This window comes from Notamacropus eugenii, chromosome 3, assembly GCF_028372415.1.
Source record: "Notamacropus eugenii isolate mMacEug1 chromosome 3, mMacEug1.pri_v2, whole genome shotgun sequence".
Taxonomy (NCBI): domain Eukaryota; kingdom Metazoa; phylum Chordata; class Mammalia; order Diprotodontia; family Macropodidae; genus Notamacropus; species Notamacropus eugenii.
The window spans coordinates 244,413,226-244,427,340 of NC_092874.1; the positions used below are offsets into that span (position 1 = coordinate 244,413,226).

The 14,115-nt window shown below is 35.9% G+C and overlaps 1 protein-coding gene across 2 annotated transcripts in view; it reads left to right on the forward strand.

Annotated features, from left to right (window-relative positions):
- The window catches only part of CAND1 (cullin associated and neddylation dissociated 1), a 43,035-nt gene extending 37,035 nt beyond the window's left edge, over positions 1–6,000 (forward strand). For both annotated transcript variants that reach the window (XM_072655302.1, XM_072655303.1), the window contains exons 12-15: positions 2,076–2,245; positions 2,338–2,502; positions 4,792–4,899; positions 5,435–6,000. In XM_072655302.1, the coding sequence (XP_072511403.1) occupies positions 2,076–2,245; positions 2,338–2,502; positions 4,792–4,899; positions 5,435–5,659 (668 nt within the window). In that variant the 3' untranslated portion in view covers positions 5,660–6,000. The remainder of the gene's footprint in view (positions 1–2,075; positions 2,246–2,337; positions 2,503–4,791; positions 4,900–5,434) is intronic.
- Positions 6,001–14,115: the final 8,115 nt, after the last annotated feature.

The following is a 14,115-nucleotide window of genomic DNA, read 5'->3' on the forward strand; positions in this document are numbered from 1 at the left end:
TTGTTTCCAGTTTTCAGCAATCACTTTCCTAAGTTTCAAATTTTCTCCCCCTCCCTCCCCAAGATGGCATGCAATCTTATATGAGCTCTATGCATACATTCTTATTAAATGCATTCTCACATTAGTCAAGTTGCATAAAGAATTAAAACACTAAAAATAAAAGAATTAAAAAATTAAAATGGGAGAAAGCATGACTAAAACTAAACAAAACCAAACATAACAAGAGAAAATAGTCTGCTTCATTCCGCATTCTGACTCCATAGTTCTTTATCCGGATGTGGATGGCATTTTGCATCAGGAGTCCTTTTGGAATGTTTTAGATCCTTGCGTTGCTGTGAAAGGGCTAAGTCTATCAGACACAGTCCTCACACTCTGTGGCCGTTACTGTTAGTGTTTTCCTGGTTCTGCTCACTTCACTCAGCATTAATTCATATAAGTCTATCCAGGTATTTCTGAAGTCTTTCTGTTCATCATTTTTTATAGCACAATAGTATTATTCCAGTACATTCATATACCACAACTTGTTCAGCCATTCCCCAATTGATGGGCATTCCCTCAGTTTCCAGTTCTTGGCCACCACAAAGAGTGCTACTATAAATATTTTTGTACATGTGGGACCCTTTCCCATTTTTATGATCTCTTTGGGATACAGCCCTGGAAGCAATATTGCTGGGTTAAAGGGTATGCACATTTTTATAGCCCTTTGGGCATAGTTCCAAATTGCTCTGCAGAATGGTTGAATCAGCTCACAACTCCACCAGCAAGGAATTAAGGTTCCAACTCTCCCACATCTTCTCCAACATTTATCATTTTCCTGTTTGGTCATGTTAGCCAATGTGATGTGGTACCTCAGAGTTGTTTTGATTTATGACTTTCTAATCAATAGTGATTTAGAGCATTTTTTCATGACTATAGATAGCTTTAATTTCTTCCTCTGAAAACTACCTGTTTGTATCCTTTGACCCTTATTCAGTGCCATACCAATCAAACTACCAAAAAATTGTTTTTTAGAACTCCAAAAAATAATATTAAAATTCATCTGAAAGAACAAAAGATCCAGAATATCAAGGGAATTAATGAAAAGAAATGCTAGGGAAGGTGGCCTAGCCATACCAAATCTTAAGCAGTATTATAGAGCAGCAATCATCAAAACTACTTGGTATTGTCTAAGAAATAGAGGGGGAGATCAGTGGAATGGGTTGGGTACACATGACATAGTAGTCAATGACTGTAGCCATCTACTGTTTGATAAACCCAGGGACCCCAGTTTCTAGGATAAGAATTTACTGTTTGACAAAAACTGCTGGGAAAACTGGAAAAAAGTGTGGTGAAAAGTGGAATAGACCAAAGCCTAACACTGTATACCAGAATAAAGATCAAATGGGTACATGATCTAGGTATAAAAGCTGATGCTATAAACAAATTAGGGGAGAAAGGAATAGTTTATTTGTCAGATTTATGGAGCATGAAGGAATTTATGACCAGACAAAAGAGAATATTGTAAAATACGGAATAGATAATTTTGGTTACATTAAATTGAAAAGTTTTTGCACAAGCAAAGCCAATGCAACCAAGATTAGGAGGGAAGCAGAAAATCGGGTAAGAATTTTTACAGCAAGTATCTGTGATAAAGGCTTAATTTCTAAACTTCATAGAGAACTGAGTCAAATTTACAAAAATACATGTCATTCCCCAACTGATAAATGGTCAGAGAACTTTGTGCTTTCTGACTCCAACATTTATTTGTCTGTGTATCTATAAAGGGAGGTGTAGAGATGATACTGAATCTCCCTAGATTGTTTGCTGATTTTGTAGAGTGAAGCCACTTAATAGAAGGTTATTCAGCGTTTATACAGGGATAAATGAATTTCTAAAATTCCCAAATTATAATCCCTCCTCCCACCCTCACCCCCCCATTCATTTTCTCTCCCCATTTTAGAACTTAAGAGTTTATATCCTCTTAGATATAAAGTTTGGGAAAAGTAATAATGAAAGGAAACATTTAGGAAATATGAAATAATTGTAAAGTTTTCCATCTGTTTTGATTTTTAAGTGGCTTTTTTCATTACTTATAGGTGACTTCTTAAAAACTTTAGAAGACCCTGATTTGAATGTAAGACGAGTAGCTCTGGTAACATTTAATTCAGCAGCACATAACAAACCATCCTTAATAAGGGATCTTTTAGATACTGTTCTTCCACATCTTTACAATGAGACAAAAGTTAGAAAGGAACTTATAAGAGAGGTAAGTTAAGTTAAATTATACTTAAATAAGCTTGTTTAAGTTTACTGTATGAGTCCTCACATATGTACTCAAATGTTCTGTCTTATTAACAGGTAGAAATGGGACCATTTAAGCATACTGTTGATGATGGATTGGATATAAGAAAGGCAGCTTTTGAGTGTATGTATACACTTCTGGACAGTTGTCTTGATAGATTAGATATCTTTGAATTCTTAAACCACGTTGAAGATGGTTTGAAGGACCATTATGATATTAAGGTGAGATATTTATGTATCCTTATAAAATGTCTTGCAGAAAGTTTTTGAGAGTACTGAAGCAACTTAATAAAGTGTGTGTTAGTAGTTGAATGGAAAAGTAGAATTATTGGTCATAGTTACTGTAAGTATTAATATTCTTGCATGTGTAGTCATAGCATACTGTTTATGGTTAGTATAGGGTAATAACACAGGCAAGTGACTATTAGTTGTGTTTTAGAAAAAGCAGACCACTACTGTTTGTGTGCATTATAGAAGAGATTTGTTGGAGAAGGGAATAGGGTTCCAAGAGTTGTACTGGACCAGAAATAGCGCTGTGCTAAGGTATCACAGTGTTGCTTACTGATGACATTTCCTCTCCAAGTATGGACATTTGTCATATTCTCTGTAGTGCGAATTTCTTCTACCACTGATCTCTTCCACAAGAGTAGATCACCACAGCGCTTCCTATTCTGAATTAGTATAGTAGTATTGGTTGGGTTGTATTAGTGTTGAGTGAATACTAGAACCTCTTGGTGTAAGGACTGCTAAGCCTTTTTCAGGGCTGCTTTCCACCTTTAGCGTCCACTTGATTCACTTAACTCTCACCTGTGACTCCAAGAAGCTGTAGCATGTAACAGTGGCCACATTCTGGCAAATCATTTCAGCAGATGGGCTAAACCAGATTAAGGGCAACTGAGGGACCTCAGACCCATTGGTGAGTTAGTGGGGTGTGTAACACAAGCATCTGAAGACTTCTGGTGGATTGGGCGAATGAGAATAGTTTGTTCCAGTGGCCATTAAGATGGCCAAAGCAGACACTGTGGAGTGCTTAGAGCTTGGTCAGATATCAAAGATGCCAAGGTCATCCACTGCATCCCGGGCCATCAGTGACTTGCCACTGGACTTAAATAGCTGGAAGAGAGAGTGAGGCTGATAACTTCATGTAACTCTGTCTTCCTTAAATCCAATTTATATGAGTCAAAAGATATCACGTATACCATTTTTATCTACCTCAAAGCTCTGTGGTGACAAGCAGGTGACAAAGCAGCAGGTGCAGATGTGCTGAGAGCTCTAGTCACAAGTCTGCATGCAGGTGACCCAGACCATAGAGTCATCTTCTCACTGAATTGAAGCATCGGTGGATTTGGCAGTGCCCTGAGTGTTTGAGCAGCCTTTTTTAAGGACCACATTGCTCAGCTCCTGGCATGAGGATGGGGCTAGAAAAGGTGCTCTACAAGTTGTGAATGTCTTATGCAAGTCTGGCATGCTTACTGCAGTAGGCAAGGATCCCACCCCGTGGTCAAAATACAAAAAATTTACAAAATCCTTTGCATTTTCCCATGCTTTTTAGAATAGTACTTTCAGTGATGTTGTTGGACAACTTCAGTGGGATTGAAAACAGCATTGTGGTCAGCTACATCACTGATGTGGTAAATAAAAACTTGAAAAAGCTACAAGCCAAGACTATAGTGGAGGGAAAGTTGGTGTGTGACTTTGTGTCCTCGGATGATTGTGAACTTTGGAATCGATTGGGAAACGTGGGAGACACTGGCACAGGACCACCCAGCATGGTGTGCTCTGTGAGGAGAGAAGACAATCTCAGTAGATCAAAAGAGACATGAGATGGGCAGATTTAGAGACAAGTCCACTCCAGGTGTTCATATGGACTATTTGTGGCTGACCTGGGCTAGATCCTTCTGATCAGCCAGCTAGACACACTGAGCCTTGAGCCTGCCAGAGTGGCGTCACTCTGGTTCTCTTCAGGTACAGAGGACAGCCGACTCAGTGCTGTTGCAATGATTCCCAACCCACAAGGACAGTAGTTTAAGAAAACAGAATGATTTTTTTCCCAACATTTGGCCATGGCTTACAAAATGGATAATAGCAAAACTGTATTCTAGAATCAAATTATTAGCAAAGTAGAGCTGTATGTTTCTTATTTGTTATATTCAAACTGGGCAAGAAGTGGTATGTTGTTAGTTATAATTATTTACCTCTCACCGTGTGTTCAATAGAAAAGGGAAATCCTCTTACTGACAATGACACATCAGGATCTTGATAAGCTGAGACTCTTAATAAGTTGAAAACCTCAAAGAAAAAAAGGAAAGAGTTTTTGGACCCTATTGTCTGCATATTTTCCTATTCCTATCTTATACCAGCTAAAAGCACAAGAAGAAAGATTGTTATAGTATAAGGCTTGCACTTAATGTCTAGTCCTTCTAACAGAGCCATCTAGAACTTCCTTATAATGCAGCCCCAATTCAGAAAGTTGAACTAACCGCAACTTTTGTTTAATTTTGTTCCTAATAGATGCTTACATTTTTAATGTTGGTGAGACTGTCTACCCTTTGTCCAAGTGCAGTACTGCAGAGATTGGACCGACTTGTTGAGCCATTACGTGCCACCTGTACAACTAAGGTAAACATTTAAGAGAGCTGACTTAAATTGAACTTGGTGATGCTTTTAGGTCTTCTCATTTTCCAAATTTATTGAAGGTGGAAATATCTAACTATTAGAACAGACTTCTGATTTCCTTATCAAGTTGAGTCAAGATGTTTTGCCTAATTAAATGTGAGTAAATGAATGAAGCATTTATTTGTGTACCATGCCCTATGCATTGGGGGTCAGAAAAAGAAGAGACAATCTCCTTGCTCCCAGGGAACTCTTCCTCTAATTGGGAAAGGGCAGTATAAAAGTTTCTCTGCAGGGGGCAGAGCAAAGCCCTGAGCCCTGGGGTATCATTAAATAGTATATGTCAGATGACAGGTCTGAGGCAGGGTGGAAGAGTGTAGCAGGTGGGTGGCAAGGCCTGGAGTTGGAGGTAACATATCTTGTAGGCTAGATTATTGTCTGGAATTTTATAAGCTATTCAAAAAAATATTTCTCTCTAGATATTGAACCTGAAGGAATTGATTGTGTTTAACTTCTTTCTTCTCTTTGCTCTCTGGTGCAGGTAAAGGCAAACTCAGTGAAGCAGGAGTTTGAAAAACAAGATGAGTTAAAGCGATCTGCCATGAGGGCGGTAGCAGCACTCCTAACCATTCCAGAAGCTGAGAAGAGTCCGCTGATGAGCGAATTCCAGTCACAAATCAGCTCTAACCCAGAGCTGGCAGCCATCTTTGAAAGTATCCAGAAAGATTCATCATCCACTAACTTGGAATCAATGGACACTAGTTAGATGTTTGTTCAACATGAGGACCATTACATTGAACGATGCACTGAATTAACAGGTTAATCATAAAAAATGGAAAGAGAAGTATCTAAAACTTCACAATGTTCCACTTTTATTTTCTTTCATGGAGACAGTTTGGCTTTCTTCCATTGTTGCTTTTGTAGCTTTTATTTCAAAAAATATGTATTTCCATAATCCAAAGGTTGTAAAACTACTAATGTTTTAGTGGTTTGAGCCACATTTAAAATGGAAATAAAGTTAGAATTTATGGAGTATGGAATTAGGTTCCAGTATCCATTTGCCCTGTAATGTTTAGGATTAAAATGTTAAAACTTTGTGACCATGAATTTTCTTTCTTTTATAATTCCTTCTTTTACTGTCTTAAAACAAAATCAGAAAAGCCTCAAGACAAATGCCATGTTTTTGTATAACTTTTATTGGTTTTGTTTCAACAATATAAATTTATTTCTTTTGGCTGGCAGATAAGAATTTCTGTGTAAAATTTATTATACCACGGAGGGTTTTGGCATTTTAGAAAAACAGACCTAAAGAAGATATCTTTTTTTTTAAGTGTGGGGCTTAGTGAATAATACCCCTGTTGTACACACTAATTTTGCATGAGCAAGTTTACAAATATATATTGTCTGTAAAGCAGCATGTGCAGTTTATTCAAAATACAAGTTAAATAAGTATTGTATCAGTGCAATTTTCAGATATTTATTTTTGCACAGAAAACATTTCTGGAGAGGGGATTAAATTTGTTTTCTTAATGTCAGTTTGGGAGAATTTCAGATATTTCAACAAATCAAGGTCTTATTCCCTTAATCTTTTGCCACTTTTAAAAAAATTAATACTGTTTGCTTTCTGTTAAATTTAGTTATTCAAGTATTCATTTTTTCTCATAATCCATTTTATTTGTTTTCCCACCTAGAAATTCTTGAGCCATATTCTTCATCATTTTCAGTCTCTACGTTATTATGAAGTTTTATGGCATGAACTTTTGAAAATTTTTACTTTAAGGTAATTCTGTATCAGGTTACCAGGACTTGTTAGCTAATAAGGTTTGTTTGTTTGTTTTCTCCTTTATGGAGTGTAAACTGTATTTGGTAAGCATTAATTGCTTTTTCTGAATATAAGACTTGTTCTGGGGGGAAAAGTCTTGTGCAGTAACCTCCTTAGTTGACTAATTTTAAACACATGCTTAAGTAATCTCCTTTCACACTGTAGCCTCTTCCTACAAATGTGTGGTGCTTGTGTAACATAAAGGTGACTTCTGAAAATAAATGGGATCTCCTAATGCTGTTCAAATATAGTAGTTCACATGTACTGAAAAAGGCAGCCATTAGGTTCACTAAATGACCAGTTTTAATGAGAAGCAAAGATATTTGAAAACTGCACCCTTTGTTTTTGGAACTGTGAATTAGGATTATTTTCCCTGCTGTGTAACTTAACTGCTTTAAACATCTGCATATGCAGTAGTATTAATTAACTGCACATTGTAGTAATTAGTTATCAGCTTGATGCTCTGATCTGGGATTTTCAGATAATGCACAACACATTGCTATTAAGGATGCCTACTAATTCATTGAAATGCAATTTTATGAAGTTGCTGCCATTTCTGTATGTGGCAGTTGATATTCTTTTAACATAATTTGCATAGACGTGTAATTAGAAATTTATTTAGAGATGTTAGTATATTATGTACTGTGCATTATCAAGGTGTAGATGTTGTGAATATATTTAAGTATTTGGTTTTCTGGTTTCACAATAAATTCTAATACTGCAGGCTCTAGGACTGAATAGGAGGTTGACATACATGGATTTTTGTGAATGTCATTGTTAATTACCTAAAGTTAAATCCAAGCATTTTCACATCTTGGATTTTTCTTTATTCTTAAGGGTTCTTTTTTTAAATGTTTGGAACACGTGGTCTATTCCGAGTCTTGAGGCCTGCTTTTTCTGATATATCTGGAATTCTATTTTTTAATACCAGAGGGAATGGTTGATGTTGCACTGAAACGAGAAAGTCACCCTTTTCCCTATTCTTGTCTCTGATTTAAGTGCTGACTCAGACTTCTGATTACCTTTGTAACTGGAGATAGTGTTATATAGAAAGAACATTAGTTAGAGGTTCTAGGCCTGACTCTGCCACTAATTATCCATGTGACTGGGGCACGTCACCTTAATTTTCCTGACCCTTCATTTCCTCACTGCTAAAGTAAAGGGAAATCTTGAGGAGTCAGCCAGATTATGTGTTAGGCCACAATCAGTGCTGTGTCCCATTTTTAACCTAATACTTCAAACATCTGCGATTCTGTCTTTGTGAGTACTTCTCCTGACATTGATTCTGACCTTTCTGTGACTTAAAAATGTTTTCTTCATTAGTACCTTGCAGCTAAAAATGCCAGCCGTTTGCAGCCAGTTGATGAGGAGCCTCTTGGATCTTGGCAGTGCTAGTCTTTTGTCAGATAACATATAGCCCATCACTGACCCTGTACTTGAAGCCTTTCCATTTTGGTGTAATAATTGCTAGAATCTGTGTTCTTTGTTGAGAAACCCAGTCACCCTTAAGCCAGTCAGGCATTGAAGTAGAACTTAAAATTTTCACTTTTTACGCAGACACAAATTTTAATGAATCCCAGGGACATATTCAGTTTTCATCATTGTAGAATTTTGTTGTGATTACCTTATTAGAAGTCATAGTCCATCAGGATTAGCACTAGCGGTTGCTCAGCTCCTCAAAGCAGGTAGTGATTTGAGCGGAGAAATGGTTTGAACATCTATGAAGAGGGAGATGTCATGTATCTGTGGCTCTATCCTTATGCCTTTCTTCCCCCAAGTTACCAATTCTTTAGTGTTGGTGTTGAAAAACCATTGCTAATGCTTGTAAATGTTTTGAAGAGCTGATGAGCTTTTCCCAGTTTAACTTTTACAATGAAATAGTATAATTACATGAATTTAATGCTCAAGGGAACTTGGAAATTCTAGTACAAATCTTTTATTTATGTATGTATGTAAACTAAAGCCCAAAGAGTGTCTGGCTTGCTTAATAGAGACCTATAGAGGTGAAAATAGATTTTTCTCTGCTTTTTCAAATCTTAGCAGTCTTTTTCCCTAAGTAGATAGTAAACTCATAAAGACATGCAATTTTAAGAGTTGAAAAGAGACCTCATTTAGGTAAGCTTTTTTCCTAATGCAGTGGTCTTCTAATGCAGAGGAGATTTTTGTAGGACGTTGCTTGTTTCCAATTTTGGACATCTTTGCTTTTTAGAAAATTATACCTTATATTGAAGCTAAAAATCTTGTAGCTAATACCCTTTCTTCTAAGTTCTTTTTGAAGAAATACAAACTCGGTCTAAATCTTCTGATGATAGCCCTTAAAATGATCTCTCTTGTGGCCCATATATGTCATGTTCCCGTCCTCCTGCTCTACTCCCACCCCTCCCCATTTTACTTTAAGGATAAGCTGACTCAGTTCTTAAATTTCTCATGTGAGAGGTCCTGGTTGCTGTCTTTTGGACATGCTCTAGTATGTTAATGTTGCTCTTTTATGTCCAAGATTCTTCATATGGCCTAATCAGCACAAGAGAAACTATTGGTCTTAATATTCTGTGTCTTTGTGTAAATGGCATTAGTTTATTTAACTCAATAACTTTGTTTTGAAGTAAAAAAGCACTTAAGAAATTAGTTTCTATTAAGCTTTGCCTTTTCCCATCTTAATACATTTTATTAATAGAACTATTAATGAAGACCTTATTTTTAAAAAGACGAATGAAAATGAAGAAAGCTTTTGCTGCACCAGTTATTAGCAATAAATTGTAGCCAATCACTTGTAAGAAATTTATAAGATCACAGATTTTGAGCTGGAGAAAGAACCTTAGAAGCCATTGAATTTATCTCCCTCATTTTTACAGACAAGGAAGCAATCATATTGGAGGTTAAGTGACTTTCCCTTGATTCCATGGCTAATAATTATCTTGAGGCAGGATTTTAACTCAGGTCAATGACTCGACTCTTAATGTCAACACTAGCCTCTTTCATGTTGCTGTTCCATGGTTGCAGAAGTAGCTTTGTTTTGTGAAATCCATTTCAGTGATAATGCTTGAAATTACATTTACCTCTTGAGTTCCACTTTACAATAACTCTGTCTCCCTATTCCCTGTGAGCAATAAAAATGGGACTTCTAGTTTAGAACAGATATGTATTTACACAGTCTTCATCGAGCCCCCACAGTGTCCAAAGCTGAAATGAACTGACTGTAATCATGAGTTTCCCATCACTACAGTCTTGAAGCAGAGGCTAGAAGACCATTTATGTGGATGCTATGGATGGTATTCGTGAGACAGATGGTAGAGGTTGAACCTCGATGTTCTCTGTGACCTCTTCCAACTTGGGTATTCTATGCTACTTTCCCTTCTGGGCATCCCTACCTCATCTTTTGACTCCAGTGAACTCCAGGCAATTTAAGTGACTTTATAACTAGATTGCTTGTGAAAGCCAAAAGAAAATAGGAAATACAAAGTATTGAAAATTTTATTTTCTGATTTTCGTTACCACCAGGGTAGACATAAGGGTTATTTTTTGTTTATGACTAGTTTAAGAAATAGGAAATTTGACATGGCAAGTTTTATATTGAGAACTTGGGCATAATTTTGACTTACTCAGACTTGTTGCACATTTGTACCCTCCTGACCCAAGGACAGCTATAAAATAGTTGTCCCTATACATAATGGTAGCTCAGAGGTTGAAAGTTTCTTAAATAATTCAACTATAAGTTTGTTATTAAAGTTCTACAGTTTTTAAGTACAAAAAATTAGTTACTAATAACATTGTAACTTCACATTTGTCTTACCATAAAAGCAAATGTAACATCAGAGATCTCTTTAAACCACCAACATCTCAGAGATATCTACAGCCTGTACAGATTTATCCCAATGCCGTAGACAACAGAGCTCTATAATAATTACTAATGATGACTATGGCTATGAACTACCTTAAGATCCTTAGTTTATTCTACTGTATTTAACTTAAAAAGGAAAGTGAACGATCAACATTTTAAAAAGCACTCTAAATAACGATTAGAAATAGATGAAACTTTCTTTTAAATTTTAGTCAAATAGGAAATTTAATTGACTACCCCAGGTCTCAAATCCTCTTGTTTAATCACGGTTTTGCTTAATATTAAAATTCTCGAAAGTTAATAGGAAATTTAAATGAATACCTCAAATCTCAAACATTCTGTTTAATCAGGGTTTTGCTTAATATTAAAGTTCTCAGGTTGCCCTGTAGCAAGTCAAATGTTGTAGCTCTATCTCAGATGGCATTATAATATTAAATTTTGTTTTGACATCTGCTCTTACCCTTTTAGTGATCGATGATAAAAAGCATTTTGAACACAGGTAAACCTAAAAATGAAGCAATATTTACCCAAGAAAAGATTTCTTGGCTAATGGACTATTTCAATCAATTGGCAAAGATCTTTTCGTGCTAGAGGTTGGAAAACAGTCTTTTAGAAATGTTTTATTGATGCTTTTTTTTTTTTAATAGTTCCCAGTGACTCTTCATTCTTCAGAACTCTCCCTTAGAACAAGTTCAGTCAGGCACAGCCATTCAGTGCTTTAGCCTGTCTGAAAATGTTTGCCTCATTCCTCACCTCTTGTTTACCTCCTTTTTAGCTAGAGACCTGAGGCCTCTATCACCCCAAGCCCTCTGTAATCACACTTGATCAACGAATGCATTGAATCTATTTTCTAGAACTGACAAATTGAGGCTATTTTTCCCTCATGATCTATAAGGCAAATTCATATTCCCTCTTCTTTTCAAAATCAGAAGCAAGTTAGGATTTCTTGAATGTGTTTGGCCTCACCACCTTAACTGGCCTCAACACCTCTTAATTGAATGTTTTCCCATAATCCCTTTATAATATCTAGATAGTGTTTTCCTTCAAAGAAGCAGCATGCAAATTTGTTATGTTCACAGAATATTGCAAAAGAAAATGGGTTTTCCAGATTAAATAAAGTGAATTCATAAGACTCATTACTTAGGTGATTTACTAATAGGTAAGATAGAGGTTTACTTTGACTACTGAACATCTTTCAGATTTTTAGGGTTTTATTTCTTCACTTTGGGCCTCAAAATCAGCAGTTTATTGTTTATTGGAGTCAGTATGGTAAAAATGTTTTATTTGGTTTTTGAGTTCACCCCAGTTTGAGAATTCTGAAATCAGAGTAGGTAACTAACTTCATATCAGTAGCTCATTGAAAAGCTTTAAGGATAGTAATGTAACAGCTTATGTTCTTGAACACAAAAGTAATATTTTTGACCTTTAAAAATAATTTGCAGAGCTTTTACAGTATTAATGGCACCTCCCATCTCTATTTCAATGACAATCATTGTTTATTGATGACAAATTCTACAAAGTTCTAGCCAGCAAACTGTACCCTAGCGTATAGTCACCCTGATATTTTAAAAATCATTCCAGATTTTATGTGCTGAAGCAATTGACAACATTGGGCCGAAATAGCCCTTTTGGGGGTCTAGAAATAGGCTCACAGTTAATTTCTTATAGTTCACAAACAATCCATTACTTTATCTAGATTGTGTGTATCAGTTGGGAAAATACAAGATGATTATTAGAAAAGATTTCTCTTTCATGTTTGAATACTAAAGTCTACTGAAATTAAGCAATTTACATGTTTTTCTAATATCAATATCATTCTATTCCTTAACTGCATTTTTCCTTTGCAAGATGAGCGGTAGATAAAAATGTGGTTTAACGCAGGACACTGCTCTGTTTAGAGCAAATATTTGCTCATGTTCTTCCTGATATAGTAGACTTATATCTGGAAGGGTCTTTTACTGATGAGGAAATAGACTCAAATTTTGAACTTAAAAAGAGGAATTCTTTTTTTTAAAAAATGATGCAAATACATCTTTTTACAAAATCGAAATTGATGTTTGAACACACCCATATTTGTGCTAGGGCAGGGGGAGTGGTACAGAAAGCTGGGTATATGTAGATACACACAGATGTTTGTCATTATATGTGTGTAATGGTATAGAATATATGTGCACACATGACCTTTTTGTTCATGAAGGTGATAAGTATTCAATCTATTTAAATGCTAGTATCTGACATTTTAAGCCAGTGATAGCTTTCTATCCCCTTTTCCCCTTTCATTAAGCAGATTGTGCATAGTTTTGTGGAAAGTGTTGAGCTTCAGTTTAGTCCACTACTAGATCATAAGGTCTCATGTCAATCTCTTAAACTGCATTCCTATTTATCCAGACATAAAATGGGGACAGTAATTTCCCTTTGAATCTCTCAAATATGTGAAGATAAAAGAGACACATGGGAAGTAGTTTGAATACCTTGGAAGAGAGATTTCACAAAATAATAGCAATTGTCAGAGGAAGGGATCTAAGGGTCTATTGATCTGTTCAGAAGCTTTAAGCCCCCAAACCATATCAAGCATACCTGTGAAGCTTGGTGATAGACACTAATAGAAATGATTTCTTCTGGGAACCTTTTTTCTGTTATAGTAACCTTAGGTTGGGAAGTGTGAAACTTAGGTGACCCACTATGTTGAGCTTTTAAAGAACCAGATGCTTTATTTACTAGGAATTTTAAAATGAGCCTAATAGGAGTTATTTCATTCTTTGTACTTGTATTCCTGAGTGCCTGGCAGAGTGGCTTGCACATAGTAGGTACTTAATAAATGACTGATCAATTAAAAGATAATTTACAACCATTTGGATGTTTAAGAGTTTGGAAGACACTGTTTCAACTCCCCTGTAAATGGTTAAGAGAAATATGCACTAATCTGAGAAAACTACTTTTATCCAGATTATATTGGATATTTGATTCTTCAGAATTAAGAGGTTTAAACTGTTAAGCCCCATGAAGTATTAACATTTCTAGTTTCTTAGCTACTGTGGAGTTTTAGTTGGAATTGTGTATGATACTGGGCTCCTCAAGCCAAAGTAAGGGCTTCCCTGGCAACTATTTCCATGTGATGGTTCTGCTTTTATTATCTGCTGTGTGTGGAGCATTAGAATAGAAACTGGAGGGCTCAGGAGAAAGGTCCAACACAAACCTGACCATTATATTCCTAGATTAACTAGAAGTCTAGTGGTGAGAGTATTTCTGCTAGATTATAGTATAGTATACTTAGTCGTAAGCTTGTTGACTTTTCCTACTAGTCTCCTACTTAGTACTTAAGAAGAAATGTTATGAACCGAGTCTGTTGGGAGCATACTCCCACCTCAAGATGTTGGTTATTTACATAAGAACTAATACACATTTTTAGGTGTTTTATTAAAGTTTTCAGAAATAGGATTTTGCCAGTTTTATTGTTGCTTTAATGAGGTAGGAAATCTAGCATACCAGAGGAAGAAGACTGATTATTTAATAGACCAAATATGATCTGAGCTTTTACTTTAAGATATTTTGCAGGATTGTT